The sequence below is a fragment of the Bactrocera oleae genome, chromosome 2, assembly GCF_042242935.1.
Source record: "Bactrocera oleae isolate idBacOlea1 chromosome 2, idBacOlea1, whole genome shotgun sequence".
NCBI classification, from domain to species: Eukaryota; Metazoa; Arthropoda; class Insecta; order Diptera; family Tephritidae; genus Bactrocera; species Bactrocera oleae.
Genome location: NC_091536.1, coordinates 85,531,002 through 85,555,093, shown reverse-complemented (window position 1 = coordinate 85,555,093; position 24,092 = coordinate 85,531,002). Strand labels below are relative to the sequence as shown.

The following is a 24,092-nucleotide window of genomic DNA, read 5'->3' as shown; positions in this document are numbered from 1 at the left end:
ATATAACTCATGGGACATGATGCGAAGTAATAGTAATTAAGCACTGCTAGACTTATATATGCATATATGTTGTTTAAGGATAGGTATATGGCAATATACAAACACATCTACTTAGAAGCAATGAACGAGGATATCTTATTGCTTGTCGAGACTAAATTTTCATGAATAGTGAAGCAAACTATTTTAAATATTTAACCAGATATTACACTTATTTAAACACATGAAAAATTTGTTCCTAATGCGGTTAGCTCAGCACATCAGAGTTTTGTATAATCCTTTGTTAAATGATTTTTCTTAATTTAACTGGCACATATGAGAAAACATATAAACGAAAATGCAGTTTTTTAAAGCTAAATTGTTCCAACACATATTCTTCCAAAATGTTTTCCTTGCATATATTTAACGAAATTCATTCAGACGAACATAAAAAAGGGTTAAACAATTATTGATTCGGTTTGCGCGGGCAGTTAATCTGGAACAGTTGGATCAAACTTGATCATATGGTATGCTAAAGACGAATAGTAAACGTCTTTACCTTGGCTTACATACAGCGACACGAAATTGCTTCATAAAACGGTTAATAACAAATACTCAAAAAACAATAAAAAAAATTAACTTCACAAAATATTTCTATGCCTCCATATATACATATATACCAGTGCACATACGCACATATGTTAAAAACTATTAATTACTATATGCTGCTAATGTTCACTCTAATAAGAATTTCAGTCTATTCATTCAACTTTCCAGCTAGCGAACAAAACTGCTGAGTCCTTGCAGGCCGTTGGGTTCTTTGGCATGTTGAACTACTAATTAAGTTCTACAAAGGGAATGACATAAATTAATTTATTCATTGCCACAGAAAACATATGCGTAAGCGTAATCTGATTAGCCGCTCAACGAACCTACTGCCAGAAACCATTAATGTCACCAATTCTACCTCATCATAAATACATACAAATGAATTAGAAATGAGAAGAAATTATTTCACGCTATCCCGATAATTCGAAGCGAATGACAACAAATAATTTTTTCCACAGAAAACTTAAATCGTATATGGACAAACAGCGGATGTTCACAAAGAACAAGCGCCGATCTACAGCACCATTTGTGTGTGTGAGTGCGTAGTCAAGTGCTTCCGGCCGCAAGTGCGAATGCATTAGACACATGTTGAGTCGTGTGAGTGTGGTAATGTTGCGTTGTATTTAATTACCAAGGCGCCCTACTAACAACAGTAGCAAAAAACAACTACAACAACGGCAGCAACAACGAGGTTACACAGTAACAACAAGCGGACAGACATATCAGCACATTGGAATTTTACGGGACACGCATCGGTGGCCAAAAACGCTGCGGTGGCTGCAGAGGTGACAACAACATTTGAGCAAACAACAAAAACGAGATCAATTCGGGTGGAGACACGTGACACCAGCATTTCGGTTGAAGGAAAGCAACCTTTTCACAATCTAGTAGTAGGAGCGGTGGTGGAAGCAGCAACTGAAGCGGCAACAACAATAACGACCATAACCCATTACGTCAATACATTCCATTTCGGCGATTGTAAAGTGAAACGAAATCAATTCCAGCGCTTTAATCGGGAAACTTTTAGTTTCACCCTCACGCTTGTCAGTGCTGTGCTGCTCCTCTGCTGTCTTGCGTCAAATAGTTTCGTAGCAACAGCCGCATTGCTGGAGGTTTCCACTGCAAGTAACAATGACGTGCCAGACGCTGTTGATGTCGGTGATATCGGTGTCGTTAATGGCTTAGCTAACCGTAAAGCGGGTGCAAACACCAACTTCAGCGTGGACCCCTGCGCTCTTAAGACACTACGTTATGTTGACTGCCATGCAACGCTTCCCCACGGCGATGACTACAGTATCAATGGCAGTGCTTACCATGTACAACAACTCATTACCAAAACTACAGTCGCAATTCAGCTCATACCATCTGCACCGCTTTTCGACACCACAACTACCGTCAAATCTGTTGCCACCGCCAGTGAACACAGTAAAACCGTGGCGAGCGATACCATCGCTCCACTGCTCATCGATGGCGCCGGCACCACTGCCAATGTGTCCGCCGTGCAGGAGATTGTCGAAGTGCCACAGATTCCCGCTTACATACGCAACACAGCTATGTGCTTTTGCATAGCAATCATGATGCTGGGTGTTATTGGCAACATTATGGTGAGCATTTACCGCTACATAAGTATATGCGGGTTTGTTATATTAGTGCGGGTCGATTATCGTGGGTTGTGAAACACTTTGTAATAATCAGCCAACCCAAAAAATCATATATTTTATGAAGATCTTTATTTTGATTTAGATAGTTCAGTTTGTATGGCAGCTATTTAATATAATGGTCCAATCTGAACAATATATTTGGAGATTGTAACATTGTCTCGGACAATAATCCATTATTTTTCAAATAAAGAAGTTTTCCATACAAGCACGTGGTTTTAATCGATCAGCTCGTATGGCACTATTTCTTATATAGTCTCTCTATAGTTGTGTTATATCGATGACTCCATTTGTCGGAGAGAAAAGTACGGTTACGAAATTTCAGATTGATACCTCAAAAATTTAAGGAATAGTTTTCGTATATACAGACAGACAGACAACTAAATCAACTCATCTCGTCACGCTGATCATTTATACATATTTATATTAAATAGTGTCTTCGATGTTTCTTTCAGGGTGTTACACACTTCTTGGCAAACTTAATATACCCTGTTTAGAGTGTAAATATATACAGTAATGAAAAGGTGCATTGCAATGTTATATAACATTATACAATCTAGCAATTGCAAAAAGCTAGAAAGTAATAAAGAAACCTTTTTTGACTGCTTTCGGACTCACCAAGGACGAAATATTATTCAAAACTACTTTCAGAACAGGTTTTCTATGTAAAATTTTATAATTATTTTCGCGACCATATCTAATGTATAATTATATGTATGCATTAAAAGTACTCAAATATGAAACACGCATTTGTGTTAAACACTGCGTATGAGTAATCTAGTGCGGAATTTCGTTAAATTGACTTTACTCACGCTCCTTTTCGTTTTGCTTGTCACTTCACACGTCGTTTAGGTGCCAATTGTTATTGTGAAAACCAAAGATATGCGCAACTCCACCAATATATTTCTTACAAATCTCAGCATTGCCGATCTATTGGTGCTACTGGTGTGTACGCCAACCGTATTGGTCGAGGTAAATACGCCACCGGAGACCTGGGTGCTGGGCCATGAAATGTGTATGTAAATAAACTTAAATTTCAGTTGTAGATATAAATAGGATATATAATTTGTTTATATACTATATACCGTTTTACTTTAATTAAATGTTTATTTACCCTCCTTTCCCCGCTTCGACAGGCAAAGCAGTACCATTTGTTGAGCTAACAGTCGCGCATGCCAGCGTGCTGACAATTTTGGCCATCTCATTCGAGCGCTACTATGCCATATGTGAGCCGCTGAAAGCCGGTTATGTGTGCACCAAGGCGCGTGCCATACTTATTTGCATATTGGCATGGGTAATTGCGGCCGTATTTACCAGGTAGGATTTCTTTAATATAAAAAATCATGTAAACCATATCACAATAATTGAGCTGACGTGAAAAATTCAATAGGTTAGGTTTGATTAAAAATGTCTTGTGGAAAGTTTTTTGTACAATATTAAATGAAAAACATCTCCCTTGACCCTGAAGACTTTATTTAAGAAATCTGTTTCCACGCTGCATCAAATAGCAAGGATCAGAGTGAATTATTTCCGAAAAGCCCTGTTCTAGGCATAGCTTTGTTTAATAAGAGACTTTATACTCTAACTTACAACCGCGCTTCACTTCTAGCTTCTTCCTGATTTAACAGTTTGGTTCAAATTGTGCAAAAAATTCGAGGTTCAAATTGTCTAATAAAACTTCAGTACCTTTTATTAGTTTGTTAACCGCAAAACTAATTCAATACAAAGTTTTATCAATAACCTTTGATGAGATCAATGACCCTTTTTTTAATTTCAGCGACGGAAACATCTCTTCTTTTTGTTTACCTTTAGCAAGAGCAACAACCTTTAGAGAGGACAATAGTTCTTAGAATTGTTTACTACACTATAGGTTATTGACGACTGCAATAAAGTTTCTGACCTTCCTCCTACGCTTATCTTCCAACACCATAATTTGGTTCTCATGTTTTGGAGTTTGATAAGAAGATAAAATGGTTCCTGATCTCGCAATTTTACAAGATCCTTAATTCGTGAACCTCTCGGAGGGTTCCCCACTTTGCATTGAAAACATTACTTAAAGGCGCTCATCAGAAATAAGATGAGAAGCTCAGTAAGACGTTCATATATTAAATGGTGTAAGCACCAATAATATGAATTACAATATCATTAATCATTATTATTAGCGCAGAATGCCACACATCACCTTTAAAATCAGCCTTTACCTTAGTTCAATTATTGTGGTATAATTTAATATAGTAATTATAAACTAGTAATGCAAATTAGTACATATATACATTAGTATAAAAGTACGTGGCTAAAACATAGTAACAGCTCTAATCTTTACGTAGTTGCCAAATACTTAAACATTACATTTGAACCAAAATGGTTAAGATTTGAAATTTTTTTTTTTTAATTTTCATGTGCACTTCAGCTTATATACTTATATGTATATGCTACTTTATACACATTTACATGTATTTGTTATTGATGCGTTTGTAAAATCGTGTACAGATTTAATTGTAAATTATTTTATATTCATTCTTGTTGATATTTTCTGTAATTTGAATATTAATTTCATGTCTTAGTCAAGATTTTTGCAGCCATTGTTATATAGATTTTATTAATGCGCCCGCCAATTTAGCATGCCCAGCAAAAGTCATCAAACAGTAGCCTTAGACACATATACCGACATGTATATATTTGTACAAAGCCACAAAGCCAAAGCAGTACATAAGGTGCCATAATTGTTAAAGTTTTTATGTGTGTAGCTGTTTAAAAATATTTGAATGGAAATTGTGTTTGCACGTCAAAGTCCGCCGATCGCCCTTACTATTGTCATTATTTCAATCGTCACCATTTTCATAACCACCGTCGGCTATCAACAACTTTGTTTAAGAAAAAAAAGAGTGAAGAGGCAATATTGACCAAAAACAAAAAAGAGTAAAGAGACGATTTAGTCCTTCATCATTTTGCTGGCGTTAAGGTTATGTTTACATTTTTTGTTTTCTATTTGTTTCTTTTTATTCACTATTATCGCCGCGACCCTTTTTATTTGTGCTTAAATTTTATTTGTATTATTTACGCGGCCGCTTGTCGCCAATATCGCGCTCATAAGCATACCCTCAAAATAGAAATGAGGTAATCGCATGCTATTAAGGGCTTACGGACAGTGACCTTTGCTGCCACCCACTGTTGCTGTCGCCATTGACTTCACATCAGCGTTAGAATAGGCATTGTTATTACGTGGCCTATAATTGCACACTTCCACGTCCAGCTTTCCGGTTCTGTGACGGCCAAAAAACAAGTTATACAAATATTATATATGGTTCTCTTTAGTAATTTTTTTAATCAATTATGAAATAAAAGTAAATAATTGAAATAACTTTCTTGTGGATTAATTCGTATATCCTTCTCAAATGCACGATTTTAGTCCGACAGGTTATAGGCTTAAAAATATTAAAGACTTTAGTTACACAAACTCACAATAATATATTGAATTTTTATAGCCTCCAAATACGTTGCAAATTCTTGGTTACTTAGGTTCGCATTTCCAAGCGTGTGGCAGATTTTTTTCTTCCTCTTACTTCACTGCTTCTAGCAGTTGGTCCAGGCAACCTTCTAGATTTGAGTTATTTTTTCCAACCCAAGTTTTTATAGTAAACGTCTCTCAAATCAATACTTCCAGCGGTAAATCACATCACATCTCTCTCTCTCTCTGCTCTGCTGTAATCTTCTTCTTTCGCGAAAGTATACAAATCTAGAAAAGTGTTAAACTCGCAGAGGGTAGAGACCTTTTGCTATAAGGATATGGAACTTTATAGTTTTTCGAAGATATTACTATCGACAGTGTCTTGACAAGCAAATTAGTTAAAGGTTGCACACTTACTGTTTTCTATAGTCAATAAATATTTCACCCTACTGATTTTGATCCAATAAGCAGTAGTCATTATTTGACATATTGTTGCTCAGGCTTTTTATATCCCAGTTCTAAGTTTTATACAAAAACTCTAAGCTGGAGGTCTTCTATTGTGAATTTGTCTTGCGCTATCAAAAGCATTATCAGAAGCAAGATTTTGCAACAGGCAGATGTTGAATCAGAATGATGTTAACTTGGAACGTGGTGCTCCCTGCGACCTCTCATAATTAAGTGGTATAAATAGTAAATCCTTGTAAGAAAATTCCATATATCATTGTTATAGGTTATAGAAAGGAATAATGTAACTTAAAAAAAAGATAAACTTCGTATTGGCACCTATTGCAGAGATCGTATGTAACTTTAAATCTAGCCTTGAACCCAACTGTGGGACTAAACTAAATTGTGCTATATTTTTTAGTCCCATTATTTGGGTTGCCGAGTACAAATTCGTCGAGTACATTGATGGATCATCGGTGGCGGTCTGTTTGACACAAGCGACCTCCAATTGGACAATCGGGTACTTTTTGATGACAATAATCGTTTTCTTCATACTACCGCTACTGATCCTTATGGTATTGTACGCCATTATAGCAAAGAATCTAATCTCCAGCAATGGTCCAATGTTGCGTGTAAGACCGTCGAAACCAGAGTTGAGCCTAAAGGCGCGCAAACAAGTCGTACTCATGCTAGGCGCTGTCGTTTTATCCTTCTTCCTATGCCTGCTGCCATTTCGCCTGCTCACTATGTGGATCATACTCAGTTCGGAGCAAACCTTCTTCGAGATTGGCGTCGAACGTTACTACAGTCTATTATATTTTTGTCGTATTATGTTCTACCTGAACTCGGGCATCAATCCCATCCTCTACAATCTGATGTCAACAAAGTTTCGTAAAGGATTTTTGCGACTCATTTTGAGCACGTGGCAGAGCGCTATCTCGTCAATAACCTGCGGTCACTATAAACGCATTCGTGCACGTACCGGCACCATAACTGGTGTGGCGACTAACACCAACACGAACACTTCAAATACGGCCACCAGTCATGCGACCACCTCCAGTATACTCTCACGTCAATCTAATCGCCGTTATAGTGACGACACGGTCAACATCAATTCGAGTACGCGCACCGTTACAAAAACGCAAATACAAATACAAATGCACATACCGTGCGGTCCCGACAATGAGATGTTGGCGATGTTGCATAGCAGTGCAACCGCCATGCTCGAGAACGAAGTCCAACGCAATGGCAACGATGTGGATGCGAGCGGAAGGCGGAAGTCCATAACGAAATGTTATAATATGCAGTCTGCAATGCGTTCTCTCAGCGAGTCGGCGCCGACCGTCACGAGTAAACGTTCGGTGCATGTCAGTTTCGATGACGAAGAAGCTCAAGCTCAGGAGGAGGCTGTTACTCTGACGTGATACGTTTGAAATGAAGAAGAGGCTAATTGAGTGCGCGCAGTTGCGAGCAAATAATTTTTATGGTAATATAAGATTAACAGTTATTTGAAGGCATCCGAATGGATGCAAGTGGTGTGTAGTTGGCTGTGGCTTTTACGTATATGAATAACAGATTTCTGTATCTTCTTAATGAAGTCGAAAAGTAACCAATAATAACAGTTATAAAATGAATTTACATTGTAGAAAATTGTGTATTAGTCAAATTCTAGCATGAGCTGTTAGATTAAGCACAACTGTAATGTTCTGAGTTATTATTCGGCTCAGATTATTACCATCTAAACCGGTAGGGTAAAAATACAAAGTTAGAGCCGCTTTTATGAAGGCGATTAGAGAAATATATGTCTTTGAAATAAAAAATTTTATACAGAAAATTTACATACATATATGTATAATAAGGATTATATAATATAAATGAAAAATCTTTATTTAATATTATGTTTTTTATTCTTTAATTTAAAATAATTTTTCTCTTATCTCTTGCGTAACCTTAGAGCTGAAGTTTGTATGTTAAATCCTTATATAATAAATTTAAAAAAATCGAACAATAATTTGTTTTTTTATTGTATACAAAGAACTAATTAATTTTTTCAATATCCAGAACACATCAGCTATATTTAATAAAATATTTTATTTATGGTAAATCAAAAAATGGTGAAAAAAGTTTAAATAGGCAAATGTTTTTAATTTCTGAAACCAAAAAAAAAAGTTCATATATATATCTATATATATGTATGTATATAAAATGAACCACAAAAACAAAAAAACAAAAGCAAAAATTATTAGCGAAATGATATATGTGCTATCTGCATAAAAAAAGCTTGAATAAATAGCAAAATGCTATAAATATGTATGTATGTATGTGTTAATAGAATTAAAAATATATAGAAATACAAATTAATTAATATTTGTATAGTATACGGGAACAAACATAGTATTGCAAATTCATATAAATCACAAATACGTATAATATATTATATTAGGCTGAGTGCACAGTGAGCGCTTAACCAACATGCGAGACCAAACACTTCAAAGTACGAATATGGTATGTGAAAAATCATTTCAGATTGTCGCTATGCACTTGAGCTTCTAACCATTTAGAATAAATTATGTATTTATAGGCATATACAATATATATTTATATAAGCATTATTTTATTCTACCATATACATTTTGTACTTAATAAAATTACATTATTAATGCAAAGATACGACTAAAAATAACCTGTGTCAAAATAGTACAATACAATATTTAACTGTTAAGAAATTTGAAGCATTGATGTTTAGAAGTGGTGTTACTTGCTCAACTATACTAATAGTAATTAATATCGATCAAAATGTATGTATATTTCCAAACACAATATCTGAAACAATGTTTGCTATTAAAGATGTACGTTAGAAATTTGCAACTATTAAATACTATTGAAATGAACTTTTTAAAAAATATTCCATTTTACATTCCATTTCATACAAAATATTAATACTATCTCTTAACAGATTGCTCAAGCCTCAGACTTCTCAAAAGAGTTTCAACTGCTTTTCAATTAGTACTTAAAAATGTTAAGTTAAATATTTAAATTATACATGTAAAATATGATCAACTCGTTTAAACAATTTATATTGTTAAGGACCCCTTCTATCTAAAAAAAAATTCCGGAAATTAAGAAATATCTACAATATTCAATGTGTGCATAATTGATATTGAAAAATGAAATCAAACCCTAACCATATATTTAGTGGAACAGTACATTTAATATAATTCCGTTGCAAGTTTAGAAATATTATAGATGTGTCTGGTACTTAAAACAATTAGTAAAATAAATATTTAAACAAAAATATAATTATAAAATAATTGATTTTAGTGTGCTTATGCTGAAATACATATATACATACATGTGATTAATATTTATACGAAAATATTTTATTAAAGAAATAAAAAAAATTAAAGTCAGCTTGATTAGAATGTGCATATTTTTCTACTGATAAATGAGTTTGTGGAAACATTGATAGCCTTTTCGTTACATTAAGTCAGTTAATAATATATCTATACGCTATTCTCTACTCTCTGAACAATTTTCGGCATCTTTTTCTATTTTCCTTCCTCAAATGAACGAATATGCCTGTATATTATTATATAATAATGTGTAGTCATACCACATTTATAGGTATGGGTTTGCATAAATATTACTTTTTCCTATATTTCTCAATTTGGTATGTAGGGATAATCGATTGTGTTGCCAAAAGTTCTACGCACCAATTTCATCATTTCATTTATTTCCATTTACGTCCAATCCATTACCACGCCATCCATTTCATAAAGCTAAGGTGTCTTTATATATATTTTATGCATGCTCTGTAACCTTCACTTTTTACTTCCTGCATGCTTAACTACTTTCTTCTCATCTCCGCCTGGTTTTATATAAAATATCATTATGTTCACATTACGAACGCATTAGATGTCGATGTAGAGAAAAGCCGACAAAGTTGCGCATTTTGCATGTTTCCTAACCCGTTTACACTTCTGCTTGGCTAAACAAATATTATGTTTGCGCATTCACCAGCTGTGTTACAAAAAATCAAATAAAGAAAATAACAATAAGCAAATGGACGAAATGGCAAATAGCCAATTGACATGGACATATTAGGAAATACCTTCGCCAACTGAATGACGGATAATGGTCATCCTACGAAACAGTAAGTACATATTTGTTTCTCTCGTTGACATACTATATAGCAGTAATTTATACTTAACTGTTATGCCGCTGAGAAAAATGTTAAAAGAAAATCAATACAATGTCCATCATACTAATTGAAGTTGTTTTATTTGGTCAACCAACACTAATTTAAGTTCAGAATCTTCCTTTCCGAGTCGCTAAAGAAAAAAACATCAACAGCAGTTCGAATAAAATCAGATATTGTATTTGTATAATATAATAATTATGGAATTTCTAAATTTTTTTCTTCCTGGGATAATATTATAATAATAATGAGAGATAAGTTCGGGTGTAATGGAGCATTTTATACTTACGCAATTTGTGAGACCCAAAGACGGTCAAATATTTTCAAATGTTTACAAAACATAATATAATATTTAAAACTGCTCCAAATAATCGCAATTTTATTACAATAACTCACACAATGGTCGAAGTATTCATAACAATTCTGTTAAAATATAGAAAATCATTATATGTAGTAAGTGGAAGTTGGGGTAAAGTAAAGATATACCATACGTATATGCTTGGATATCTTACAAATTGTATACAGTATAAAACCAACTGCAATTGTGTAGGCATTGACCTATATTATTATATTATATTACAACACGACACACTATTGCCAAGAAAAGATGCACTGTGGATTTCATTAATATATCTCACAGATAGACCGATATATATGGTATATGGTGAAACGGAAGTTTTAAAATCCTTTAGGTTGTCTGGTTTTATCCAATTTTTGACACAAGGGCACTTACTTATCAGAAAAAGAAGCTTTCTGAATTTTACTAATATATATTACAGATCGACCGATATTTAAATTTAATACACATCATTGTATTACTGAAAACTTATTTTCGCAATTTTTAGATAGAGTTATAATATTAAATTTATGTACCCACACAGAGAAATACTGAAATTTAGAGTACAAAATTATAATAATAAAATATTAAAATATTCTCGGGCAGTTTATATTGTTGAAGTGATAAATTAATGAAAGTCTTCAAATTCAATCAATTTCATGTTATGAAGTTAACATACTCACTCTTCTTATGAAATCGCGTGCAAATAAATACGAATTAAATAAGTTAAGTTTTTAATAAAGTTCATAAAAATCCAAAGAAATTCACTATACGTAAATTTTCTAATATTACTATTAATATTTACATATTATGTATGTATGTATTGTAATCCAAACATAAGGAATTCGGCAAGTGAAAATCTATTTAGTTTAAAAAGCTTATTTTCATACAAAGCCCTATCACCTTTTATGTGCCAATCGACATGCAATCTGTAGCAGAAGCTATAAATCCGTTTACACATGAACAAAACAATAATAACAACAACGTCAAACAAATATCTAAATAAACACCCTTTCACAATTTCCTTCGGAAAACAATCAATTTTTCAGGCTATTAAACTGAAATGAGTACATGAATGTTGGTCCATAAGACACAACAACAACAACCAAATATTTTTACATATTTACATTTATACCTCAATAACGAACAAAAATGTGAAGGTTTACACCCACACACTCTCGCATACAAATATATTTGAACGCCGCCGTAGCGTTAAGATTCCAAAAACAAACATATCTATGAACCTTCCTATATATGCACATATGTATGGATATAAGGGCTAAAAGAAATTGAAACCGAAATTTCGCAGTTAAGAAATCGAAAATGTTCATGCAAAAATTGTAAGCTACTGCAATTTATAGAACCCAAATCGAATGCTGTTCGCATATCACCAAACATGATTTAGGTGGCTGAGAGTGATCATGGGGATACACATATATGTGCATACATACAAATGTATATATTTGCACACTCGCCGCTAATAGTGCTACATGTTGATTGTTTTTATTGCTGCTGTTGCTGCTGTTGCTTCTACTGTTGTAGTCATCAACCATTCGAAATGGAATTTTATGATATTCTTACTGTTAATTTCGCCACTCCGCTTAGTGATTGTTGTTGTCACCGAAATGATTTCGCCATTTAACAATGTATTTGTTGCTATTATAATGTGGCATTTACAAAATAAATCGAAATTTATACATTGTAACAATTTATGCATGTAAGTATGTTGTATATACTCATGTGTACATATGTACACACATTCAATCATACGTACACACCCTCAGGCAAATTTTTCTGTTTTATTTATGAGGATTCGCTGTTTGCATTCTTGTTGAGATTTTGCTATTGTCATTGTTGTTGGCACTTTCATTTAACTACAAGTATGTTGACCATATCGGAGATGCAGTTGCTCCACTACTCCTTGGGTGGTAAGAGGAAATCGCGACAGTGCATGAAATTTGACTTTAACGATGAAAAGGAAAGCTATAATTTATTAGTGGAGCGTGTGTGTATGTACATGCATAGTTACTTATGAACATGCAAAGTTGTATATCTATATAATGTACATATATGTCAGTACACTGGCAACGCGCGATTTTGGCGATGAGGTATCCTTTTTCCTTATACTGATGCTCACTTAATACCTTTAAAGTATTGGTATTAGTAATTTGCATATTTTCCATGGTTCATGGTTCCCATTGTCCGATATATGAATTATGATCGTCTCTGTCCGACCAGTATCCGTATATCTCACGGTAATATATACATACTGCATATAAGGGTCTCTGTACTTTATACGGTATATAGTTTCCGGTGAAATCAATTCATATTCTTCGCCAGTCCCTCATATAACGTCCTTCTGGATTATATTATCCCATATATATCGAAGAAGGTGGATGACTTCAATTTATATTCTTTGTTAGCCCCAAACTTGGAAAGCTGGTAAAATCGGTCCCTAAGACCGTCCCTTAAACGGTCGATAATATTTGAAAGCAAAAAAAAAACATAGTAGAACGAAACACTTTGAAAAATAAAGATAAAATAAAAAAAAAATGAACGAAAAAATAATTTATCTGTGATCTGTGGTCTGGAAAAGGAAGCGGAGGAGAGTGGTTGAATGTTGTGGCTAGAAATGGTTTAACTCGATTTCCAGCAAAACTACAACACCTATAGAAAAAAGTTAAATCGAAAAATGATCACACAATGACAACACCTATAGAAAAAAGTTAAATCGAAAAATGATTGGTAATAAAAGGATCTGCATCTTTCGTGTTCATATTCATAACCTGAAAATTTATATGAAAAAGTCAAATAAACAAGTTTTTGGGTTTTTTATTTTTATGCAGTAAAAAAATAGTTTTTTTCACGAAATTGGTGGTAATTGTTTTAATATTATTTTTTTACCTTATTATGGCATAGTATATTTAGAATCAAGAGACATCTCTCGCGACATTTTTGTTATTTTATCTCGACCAATCAGGGTTACAAAACCCTATAATTACAATCCCCCATTAATATTTACTCTTTTGAACTAGCATGTAGCATTAGCTGTAATTCGGTTCATTTAAGCATTTCATAAACATTTTGAGTGTATTAGAGGATATTTGCGACTTGTTTTTCGTTCGTTTTATTATCCCATTAAATTGCATTATTTATTATGCCATTTGGACAGCTTAAATTCGCATAGAAACACACTTTTACAAGCATAGTCGTAAGCTTGCGGTTGTAGGAATGACCAATCGGGCTTCATTTTCGTGCAATGGATGTACTTACTATACATACAATATTATACATTACATTATACATTTATATTATACATTTGCACATTTTATGGTAAATATTTAAAAATGCCACCTCGTCGTTTAAAACACCTATAACTTCGTATAACATTACATGCCCGTTTCTTGTAAATGTTGATGTAATTTCCGTTACAATGATTGAAAGCCTTAATAATTGATTAATGTAAACGACCGTTTATTGGGTAGGGTCGTTAAAATCTGTGTATACATATATGTCTTTATATATAGCCGTGCTTATTGATTACTGACAACTAATTTTTAAATGTGTCAATCAGTTTTTACCGCAGGACTTCCGTTCATAGTTTACTTATATGGGTATCAACAACCATTTTTATATAGTTTATTTGTTATTATGCCACCATCCACTTACAAGAAGCCAAGCACCGCTCAAAATCTAACGTGAAATCCAGAAAGCCACAGCTTTATTGTTATTGTTGGGAATTTTGTCGAAATCCACATAATATGGATGACTTCAATTTGATTAGTTTTTCTCATACTCTCGCAAAGCTATAATCGCCGCTTACTTTCGGTCATGTCGGTGACGTCAATAGCATGTCGACATAGAAACTAGTACCTATACTAAAGAAATACACTCATACCAAACATGCATGTGTGTGTGAGGAGTTTTTACAACCACATACAAAGAGAAAAAATTCAATATTGAGTACTATGTTCACTACTTGTAGCACTTCAAGTAAAGTTAGTGGCCAAAAGCTAGACATACATACATATAACCCATTAGGAGTTGGAAGGTTATATTATATATATATACTTTGTCAAGTAATCAATCTTTAAATTAAGAAATATTATGTTAGCTTTAAGGAGTTATATACACTTGTGAGTTTAAAAATATTTTTTTTTTTTTGCATTTACACATATATTTCAAAATATTCTCCAAAAATTTTAAGTTGATCCGGCAAATAGTTTCGGAGATATGAGCGTTTTGTAAATTTTTTAGCATGAAACGCTGTTTTCATAGTTAATGAGCAAAATTACTTCTAACGTCTAAACCGATCGACTTGAAATTATCATACGACCATTTTAGATATATTTATTTGTCAGTTAATGATCGAAAAAATAATTGTATGTAAATTTTATATTTTTGATAATAATTTCTGAAGTATCAGTTTTAACACAAAAAACGACTTTTTTGTAAGCCGCCATCTAGTCTAGTAACAAGTTTGTTTGGTTTTTGCAAAAGAGATCATTTTTAAGCAGAAAAATCTTCTTCACTGACAAACACCTACTTTAGGTCCTGCTGGAGATTGCCAATGGGGTCTGACTTGCAAGTGGATATAATCTTTAAAAGCCTCTTCTTTGCCTTTGTAAATCAAAACCTCAACTTGCAGTAAACGCAAGGTCATTTTCTACACAATCCAGACCGGGTCGGTATTTAGGGAAGAAAAGAAAAATAGTTCTTTAAAAAAATATGGTGCTCAGAAGTATGGGATTGCTTTAATAATAACAAGCCATTTGCCAAGCAATTCTAAATAATAGTTGTGGAATCGCACCAAATTACCATATCGTAATGTCCACTGTTCTTCAAATAGAGCTTACCTCAAACGTGCATATTTGCGTAAAACTAAAGCTCCCAATCCATTCATCAATTAACGTTTTAATACTTAGAAGTTATAGCCAGTAATATTTATTAGTTTCAACAAAATTTTAACAATATAACTTAGTTTTATTACTCTCTTTCTAAAGATTTTAGAACTTTTTATTAACTTGTCACAAAACCAAGCGGAAATCCGAGACAAAACAAGCCCTTGAAGCGAAAACTTCAATTACACCCAGAGTTGCAATTTATTTAATGTGGTTTTTTCCTATCATTAATGCAAATATACATAAAATATAATGTGAAACATTAAGGATATATTATTTCACGCTTAAAACATTTTTTTATACAATTGTCGAATTCATTCAATAACATATTAAATAATTTATTATATAACATATTTATGTGAAGAATTATGATTTTTTAGCTTTTGCCTTAGCAACCCTATTGAATTAAATTGACTTTACCAACTACATACAACGACCGTTATGCGTCAGTATCCTTTTAGCGCCAGTATTGAAATTTATTGCAAGCGAGTAAATCCAGTATACCGTATGTACATTTATAATTAAAAAATAAAATAATGCAATAATATAAACGTTATTTTTTTTAAATCATTATATTGTAGAAGATGTGTTTATAATAAAAAATAAGATATTGTGTTAATTTGAGTGAAGAAACTCTAATTTTAATATATCATTGCAAATGATAGTTCAATAAATTTGAATGTAGCAGTTGTGTTTATAAAACAACGCTTATGAAAGCGTGATAAGAAAGTAATACAATTGTGAAGTGTGTGACAGTGAATCTGTATTTACATAAAAAGCATTCAACGGGAAGGTTTTATATATAAAAGCCATTCTGATAGAAAACGCATAGACAGGTAAGTGGAGCTCTAATTAAATATGGTATGTAATTTCTGTAGAACTAAATATTGAATTCATAAAATTTTATTCGATGCTTTTATTTTCTTTGCATATCTAATTTGACAAAAATATTTGTAATATTTTTTATAACTGTATCGTTGTTCTTTCGGCTGCTTTAAAAACCCGCTTTGTATTCAAGATGTGCAGTGAAATCAGTGTAATTTTTAGTAACAAAGTATTTATTTCCTTGTATATACATATACATATGTACATATAACACCGCAACGTCACACATCAAATATTTACCTTGATCATAATTTTCTTACTTTTCGGTAGTCCGATCGTATTAATTGCAACCTTCCGCATGGAACGTTACTACGACAACACAGAGGTGGCTGTGTGCTTCACTTCAGCGGAAACATTCTGGTCCGCATTCTTTTTCATCGCTTGCATTGCAGTATTCTTTTTGTTGCCCTTCATCGTGTTGGTATTGCTCTATGTAGCAATTGCGTACAAACTTTTACGACGAAACATTGACTTTCATCGACCTACCACAGCCGTCGCTCATGTACGGTCCACCACTTGCCTGAGCTCGGTTATCTTGCGCCAGCAATCGTTGAACAAACTGCCGATACAGATGACACGCAGTGACACTGATAATAACCGTAGCGGCACATTAAATATTGGCGCAAGCGCTCAACAGCTACGTACAGGTATGCGGAAGCATCGCAAGCAGGTGATTTTCATGTTAGTTGCGGTTGTCGCCAGTTTCTTTCTTTGTCTGTTACCATTCCGTGCTTTCACCTTGTGGGTTATCGCTGCATCGACAGAGGATATCGCCGCACTTGGTATTGACGGTTATTATGGTGTTTTGTACTTTTGTCGCATAATGCTCTATTTGAATTCGGCTCTGAATCCGATACTCTATAATCTTATGTCATCGAAATTTCGTACTGGGTTTTGGCGTTTGATTATTTCCTGTTGCAACAAACATAGAAAACATCCGATCGGACGTAGCAATAGATGTACGACCGCGACGACAACAACCAGCCGACGTCAAACGGAGCCAAAACAACCGAGAACTTACGAACAACGTCGTTTAAAATTCAAACGGGAGTCAACATTTGCAGTGAGCTCGTCCATTTCCACTTCTTCAGGCACGGAGCGTAGCACTAGCGTTACTATAGTAGCACATCGACCAGTTATGGCACCGCGATCGGATGTGGGTGCGGCAATAATAGATATAACCAGAAGTACTGTATCAAGTGCATGCCCTTTGGAAAGTGATGAAAATGACAAAGAGAGAGATCTACACAGTTGAGTGTGGAAATATTGCAAATATTTCCTTGTATGTCCATGGAAAAGATACTTATAAGTAAGACTGATAAATCTCAAAGTCAATAATGAATGCTTTCAATTAAGTACTTAAGCACATCCAATGTTAAAATTTTTTTGGATTCTTCCTCAAAGATATAATTGTAAATTATTGATAGGCATAACGTACAGATGTACTTAAGTATATTATAAAAGAATAAAAACTTCAGAGTAAATGGAATTATGTTATAAATAAAATATAGTATTATTTAAGTGAATGTTATTCATGGTAGTGATTTTTAACGAACTGTGAAGCAACCATTGGCTTGGGTAGATGGCATAACTGTCGCTACCAGATATATAAAATATGAAAACACAGATTTTTTTTACTAATTTCATTTAAATTGCGTATGTCGTATGTACTTTTTATTTATTAAGTAATAAACTAATATTTGCAGCCATTCGGTTGGACAGTGAACCAATAGAGGTTGACTGCACATCTAAATTACCCAATAAACACAAAATTTTATATACTATGGATTTTTAATAATTATAAAATAATAGGGGAATTTTCAGACGCCCGAAAAGACACTACATCATCCTTCATTACTACGATACGCTCACACTATAGCTAATTCCCACATTACTGCTCATACCATCGATATTTACGCATTTGTTTACATTTAGGTTTTATTTAAACATTAGTTATAAGTATCTTACTTAAAGTTGTTTTCGCGCATTTTGTTGTGGTTTTAATTTTATATGTTCGCTGTCATAACATTACTTTTTGTTGCTATGTATTAAAAAAAAAACGTGTGTTTTGTTTATTTCTTATGTTTCTTTGTTGTTATAAACATTTAAAGTTGTGTTCCCATCATCATCCGATCCACTTCGTTACCATCGTTTATCAGTATATTCCATTTCATTGCAAATGTATTATAGCTTAGCAGCATAATGATTTGTTTTTTTATCATCACCATCTTTGCTGTGATTTCTTTTTTTTATTTAATTGTTTTTTAGTATAATAAAATAAAGTGTGTATATGAGTTCACAATCGGACTTATTCAGCAGCAACCTGATTTGGTGTTCTCCACCGGACGTCCCTGATCAATTTTAACTTTACTGGCGTTCTCAGTGGCACTTGAAGGCGGCCCAACGCGATTCTTTATCTCGGCAGCCATCGTCAGGAAAGCCTGTTCAACATTCGTTGCGTTTTTAGCTGAAGTCTCCAGAAATGGAATACCCAACTGACTTGCGTATTCCTAATTCGGTAAAAAAAACAAAAAGTTTTATTTATTCACTTCAAATATATGCAAATGAAAAATGATACTCACCGCTGCTGTATTTGTGTCAACAACTTTCTTGGTAGTCAAATCACATTTGTTGCCCACGAGCAACTTGTTTACATTTTCGCAAGCATATCGCTCGATTTCCTCTAACCATTGCTTTACATTGTTAAACGACTCCTGGTCTGTGCAATCATATACAACAATAATACCGTGTGCGCCACGATAATACGAAGATGTAATTGTACGGAAGCGCTCTTGTCCAGCGGTATCCCACTGTTACGAGGACAAAAAAAATTCCTACATATAATTATGGTTTTATTGAACAAATATATAATTACACTTACAATTTGCAACTTTATGGTCTTGCCGTCCAATTCAATGGTTCTAATTTTCTGTAAAGCAATTTTTGAAAAAAAAAATATTATTATGTTTGATTATGGTGTATTAATTATATTCATTATATACTTACGAAATCTACACCAATTGTGCTAATATAGCTTTCTGTGTATGTATCATCAGCAAATCGCAACAAAAGGCACGATTTACCCACGCCCGAGTCACCGATGAGCAGTAATTTGAACAAGTAATCACTATAACAAAAAAATATAAATATTTAATAAAACATTAAAATTTAATATATGTACATATGTATATTGTATGAACGCTCTGAAAAACTAGTAAGTATAATATGTACAAAACAAACAAGTTTCCATAAACCTACTCTAGTAACAGTAATAGTTACGTATACGTAGTACTCTTATTTTTCTTTTAATAATTCTTCAAACATTTTCGGTTGCTTTCAATACTATCGCGAGCCCTTGACTGTTTACAAAAGCCACATTTGAAAGCCTAAAAAGTCTATATTTATTTCTAGACTTGCCAAAGATACCGTGGTGGAGGACATTAAGTCTTACATTTCGTCACGTTTAAAAATTGATGGTATCAATATCCGTAAATTTAACTTCAATTATGATAGAAGTATATCATCGTTTAAAATAGACGTATTTCTTGAAACACTCAAAAAAATCTTAGATAGTTCATTCTGGCCACCTGGGGCTTTTTTACGCGAATTTAAGCCTAAACTTAGAAGTCAAACTGAGGAAAACATTGCTAAATTACCAAAAGCAACCACCGATATAAAAAACTGATTGGTAAAAGCATTATTATCGTCTTAATACAAAATTAACCGACTTGTATTTAAACAGTTCCAATTTTAGTTTCCATATAATTAGATTTACAGAAACATGGTTAAAACCTTACATTTTTGATGAGGATATTGTTTCATCTAAATGAAATTCACTCATAATCATATCATGTGCCTACCTAAACGCATTAATAAATAAAAATTTCGGTAAATGTATAGTTTAGGTCCCCCAACTAAGGAAGCCTCAAAAATTAAATTTTTTTTTAATCGTCTTATTTTTACGCGTAGATTACAAATCCGTGAGCGGAAAGTGAATTTTTTCAATAATTTATGTATATTTTTCAAAATATATTTAACACACTTTGCACATATCACATATTCAAGTCACTTAGGTGCTGTGTAATTACCAGTTCAGCGTGTTAAACATTTTCTTATGAAAAAAATATACTGAAGAAATGTAAGTCACAATTTCCTTTGCGCCGCGATCTGATGGTATGGACGAATATACGAATACAAAACAAACAAGTTTCCGTAAACCTACTCTATGTAGTAACAGTAATAGTTACGTATACGTAGTACCCTATTTTTCTTTTAATAATTCTTCAAACATTTTCAATACTATCGCGAGACCTTGACTGTTTATGAAAGCCACATTCGACCTTTTAATGTTTAGAACATTTAATCCAGTTTACTACCTTTAAGGAACACAATTTGATAGGGTAAAATTTTAAATTACTATATTTTGTTTACAATTGTTTTAAAATTCGAAAGTAAAAAATTAAAAGTAAAGCAATTAGGTTAAAAAAAAGCGTACTAAAATAGTTTTAATCAATAACATTTTTTTATATTGTACTTTAAATTTGAAGAACACCCTCCTAGCTAAAGTAAATTACAAAAACAAAAAATCATAATTCTCAACTTGTCAAAATATCCTAGTGCTACAACAAGACACGAATGTCTACCTACCATATAAGACCTATTGAATGCTTGGTTGAGGATAATTTCATCTAAATGAAATTTACTCATAATCATATCATGGCCTGCCTAAATGCATGAATAAATAAAAATTTCTTCCTCTTATAACATAAAACATATATAAGGGTATAGAGTTGTGGAGATCAAAACGAAAAGTGCAATACACAAAACAGAGAAAATGAAGCAAGGTGGCAGTCAGTAATAAGGTAATACACGCAATGCTGCTGGGGTAGAGGAATGGCTCACAATGAGCATGAGAGCGGCAATGAATCTCTCTTTACAAGTGACTCATCCGCCCCATAATTCCATACTACATAACTCCCATATCGATATTTTTAATAACAATTAATTCTATATATTTTTAATGTAGTGAATATAAAAAATCTTTAAACATGGAATCAGCTTCCAATGTAATCGTCTACACATTATACGAGTGTAAACACTCCCTACATATGCATGAGCACTGTTTGCCACGAAGTGTTCCTATGCATAACTGCGACGTTGACGGTGAATATGACGGCGTGGATAGACATTATTTTAATTGTAACAAAAATGACGTCGCAAAATAAATTCGTAACCTTTATGGAATATTATAGAAATAAGATTAATTTATTTAAATTCTATGCACTTACTATTCTGGATTCATAGCGGACATTTTTGTATTGAACACTTAAGACTTCGCTTTTAGAAAACTTAAAACGTTTTCAAATTTTCTGCTAACGTTCACGAATTCGAACTATTGTTTTTTGTCTTCTATTGCGCTAATCAAATGATTTTTTCTTTCTTCAGCTGAGCCACACTTTCCACTGCTGTTTGTCACTTCAGTGGACGGTATTATATACTTTTTCAATAAATCGCACTCCAGCAAATAATTAACCTAAAATCTTTATATTTAGACTTTTGTATTTACTTTAAAGACAACTTGTTTTCTATGAGATAAATTGCCAATGAGTGCTATAACTTTTATTTTTCGCTCGACAATTTTCGACGACGGTAACGACGACGAAAGAACAATGGCGACGAACAAATGACGATGATGAAAATTCACTTGTATATCTCACTTCCACGCAATCACTTGCATAGTGTTCTCTTTCACGCACATAAAAAGTAGATGAATTTTGTGACACATCAGTTGCATATCGATAAACGATTATTACGTGATTGCCATTGTTAGTGAAACTTACTTATTAAAATTAATTGTGTACTTTCTTAAACGAATAAAACCGTTTAAAATGCACTGGAGCAAACATATAGAATGAAAGACTAGTTTAAATATAAATAAAATAAATAAATTTGTAGATTAAAAAATCTTGCATTCATTATATTTCGTGAGCTTGCTTACCATTGCCATCATTAATGGCCCATTCACACACAACTTTCCCCGCTTTGTTTGACAATTTATACTTTAACCAGAGAACTTGGAAGAGTTCATTTACATTCTCTGGTTAGGAATCATTTAAATACAACTTACCTCGCTTTGCGTGAAAAGGGTATATTTTTCACTAAAAAAAAATTGGCGACAGTTACAGTCGCCGAGAGGACATAAATCCAGGTTCATTCCGGGTATATAGTTTCGATTATTGTGTATAGTAGGCTAAAACATACAGCAAGATAGCTTTACTTTCGATAGCGGAAGAAAAATGTCGTTGGATTAACGTAGTTTGAAATATATGCCTTTTGCGCAAATACACATAATTATTTATTTGAATATCAGTGTGATTTTGAGTGTAATTATATAGGTAATACACATTCACTTATTTCTACAATAACTATACAAGTACTTTAACAAATACTAATTACTTTTCTTACATAGTTATATGTGTAATTAAACTGATAATTATATTAACATTAACATGAATAGAATTAAAATGAAAGATTCGAAAACTGATGGATCGACCATCGCAAACTCCATTACTGGACCATCCATAAAGTTGGCATGGCGCTTGCAACGTATACAAGTTTTGAAATACACATACACACATACATGGAATGCAGAGATGGCAGCAAATTTTTATTCCAACGAATTAAGCGTCAATAACTGCTTGAGCACCTTTGTTTGGGATGTTTCACGTATCTCTCCAGCCAAAAACATTTCGTCTACTACCGTGTACACTTTATAGAAGTTGAAGACTAGGTCCAATTCACATACGTTGTGGAAATATTCATTTAAAACTTCTACGAAATTGTGTATCGCTTCAAGATAGCACAAATTATTGTCGTTGACATCAACGCATATGCAGAAATAAAGACCGGCGTAGCGACGGTATACAATCTTAAAGTTTCGAAACTGCAAGTGTAGAAATATTAAATTATTTAGTCGTTGCCCCTTGATTGGAGGATATTTCAACTACCACAATGAAATAGTTCTGCATTTCGTGGCAACAAAAGTATATTAATATTAATACACACCTCTACAAAATTGGTATGCTTTGCATCTCTTACAGTTACCACTGCATGAACCTCTTCAATCAGTTTCTGTTTTTCGTCATCATCAAAATTCATATACCACTTGGCTAAACGCGTCTTCCCAGCACGGTTTTGTATTAGAATAAATCGAATCTGTCAAATAAATATATTAAATAATTAAACCATCAAGCTAGTGCAACGCCCCTTTTTTTGCTCACCATCTTTTTCGAAGATTCTTGCCTTTTGATCTATTATTTCAGCAAGTAAGTAAATTATACAAAATTGAGATAATGAATTTCACTGATTTTTTTGTATCATTACACTAATTTAGGGTTGTTAACTGCTATTTTTCAGTGATGCATTTTTTTTTATTTACTTGAAACTCCATACAAACCGTATCTCATCCGATAACATACGGCGCGATTATGTTGAAAATCGAATTCAGTGATAATATAATATAAATTGATTTTCTTAAAACATTATTTAGTATTTGGTTTCACCTATAAAATACTTAATAAAAACAATTATTTCCCGTCTTTCATTTCTAATCTTTGAAAAAGAGTAACTACACTAT

The 24,092-nt window shown here is 33.1% G+C and overlaps 3 protein-coding genes and 2 long non-coding RNA genes across 5 annotated transcripts; 2 read left to right on the top strand and 3 right to left on the bottom strand.

Annotated features, from left to right (window-relative positions):
- The first annotated feature begins 1,170 nt into the window (after positions 1-1,170).
- ETHR (ecdysis triggering hormone receptor) lies at positions 1,171-18,240 on the top strand. Its single transcript, XM_036361564.2, has 6 exons — positions 1,171-1,182; positions 1,242-2,189; positions 3,096-3,258; positions 3,380-3,560; positions 6,557-7,555; positions 16,667-18,240. Exons 1-6 carry the CDS (start codon positions 1,171-1,173, stop codon positions 17,709-17,711), a joined length of 3,348 nt encoding a protein of 1,115 aa, XP_036217457.2. The 3' UTR covers positions 17,712-18,240.
- On the bottom strand, positions 8,825-11,127 carry LOC138855830 (uncharacterized). The gene is made up of 3 exons (XR_011394946.1): positions 10,623-11,127; positions 10,347-10,466; positions 8,825-10,155 (listed from the first exon to the last, which is right to left on the bottom strand). It is a non-coding gene; the product is annotated as an uncharacterized lncRNA (long non-coding RNA).
- A 422-nt stretch (positions 18,241-18,662) lies between the features above and the next one.
- Rab1 (RAS oncogene family member Rab1) lies at positions 18,663-22,145 on the bottom strand. The gene is made up of 5 exons (XM_036361329.2): positions 21,745-22,145; positions 19,463-19,583; positions 19,338-19,385; positions 19,039-19,266; positions 18,663-18,966 (listed from the first exon to the last, which is right to left on the bottom strand). The coding sequence occupies exons 1-5, from the start codon at positions 21,765-21,767 to the stop codon at positions 18,769-18,771; spliced, it is 618 nt and encodes a 205-aa protein (XP_036217222.1). The 5' UTR covers positions 21,768-22,145; the 3' UTR covers positions 18,663-18,768.
- Positions 21,273-22,140, top strand: LOC138855829 (uncharacterized). The gene is made up of 2 exons (XR_011394945.1): positions 21,273-21,318; positions 21,483-22,140. It is a non-coding gene; the product is annotated as an uncharacterized lncRNA (long non-coding RNA).
- A 618-nt stretch (positions 22,146-22,763) lies between the features above and the next one.
- Positions 22,764-23,880, bottom strand: AP-2sigma (adaptor protein complex 2, sigma subunit). The gene is made up of 3 exons (XM_014234321.3): positions 23,737-23,880; positions 23,522-23,671; positions 22,764-23,399 (listed from the first exon to the last, which is right to left on the bottom strand). The coding sequence occupies exons 1-3, from the start codon at positions 23,737-23,739 to the stop codon at positions 23,124-23,126; spliced, it is 429 nt and encodes a 142-aa protein (XP_014089796.1). The 5' UTR covers positions 23,740-23,880; the 3' UTR covers positions 22,764-23,123.
- Between the last annotated feature and the right edge of the window lie 212 nt (positions 23,881-24,092).

What these genes read in the sequence shown, in the direction of transcription:
- AP-2sigma (XM_014234321.3), bottom strand. An exon ending in AGCATACCAATTTTGTAGAG is followed by an intron (nt 23,400 to 23,521) that starts GTGTGTATTAAT and finishes CTACACTTGCAG; the next exon opens with TTTCGAAACTTTAAGATTGT.
- ETHR (XM_036361564.2), top strand. An exon ending in ATTGCGGCCGTATTTACCAG is followed by an intron (nt 3,561 to 6,556) that starts GTAGGATTTCTT and finishes TATATTTTTTAG; the next exon opens with TCCCATTATTTGGGTTGCCG. An exon ending in GAGGAGGCTGTTACTCTGAC is followed by an intron (nt 7,556 to 16,666) that starts GTGATACGTTTG and finishes TATGTACATATA; the next exon opens with ACACCGCAACGTCACACATC.
- Rab1 (XM_036361329.2), bottom strand. Translation starts at nt 21,767, where the DNA reads ATGTCCGCTATGAATCCAGAATA. An exon ending in GCACAATTGGTGTAGATTTC is followed by an intron (nt 19,386 to 19,462) that starts GTAAGTATATAA and finishes ATTGCTTTACAG; the next exon opens with AAAATTAGAACCATTGAATT. An exon ending in AGACCATAAAGTTGCAAATT is followed by an intron (nt 19,267 to 19,337) that starts GTAAGTGTAATT and finishes TCCTCGTAACAG; the next exon opens with TGGGATACCGCTGGACAAGA.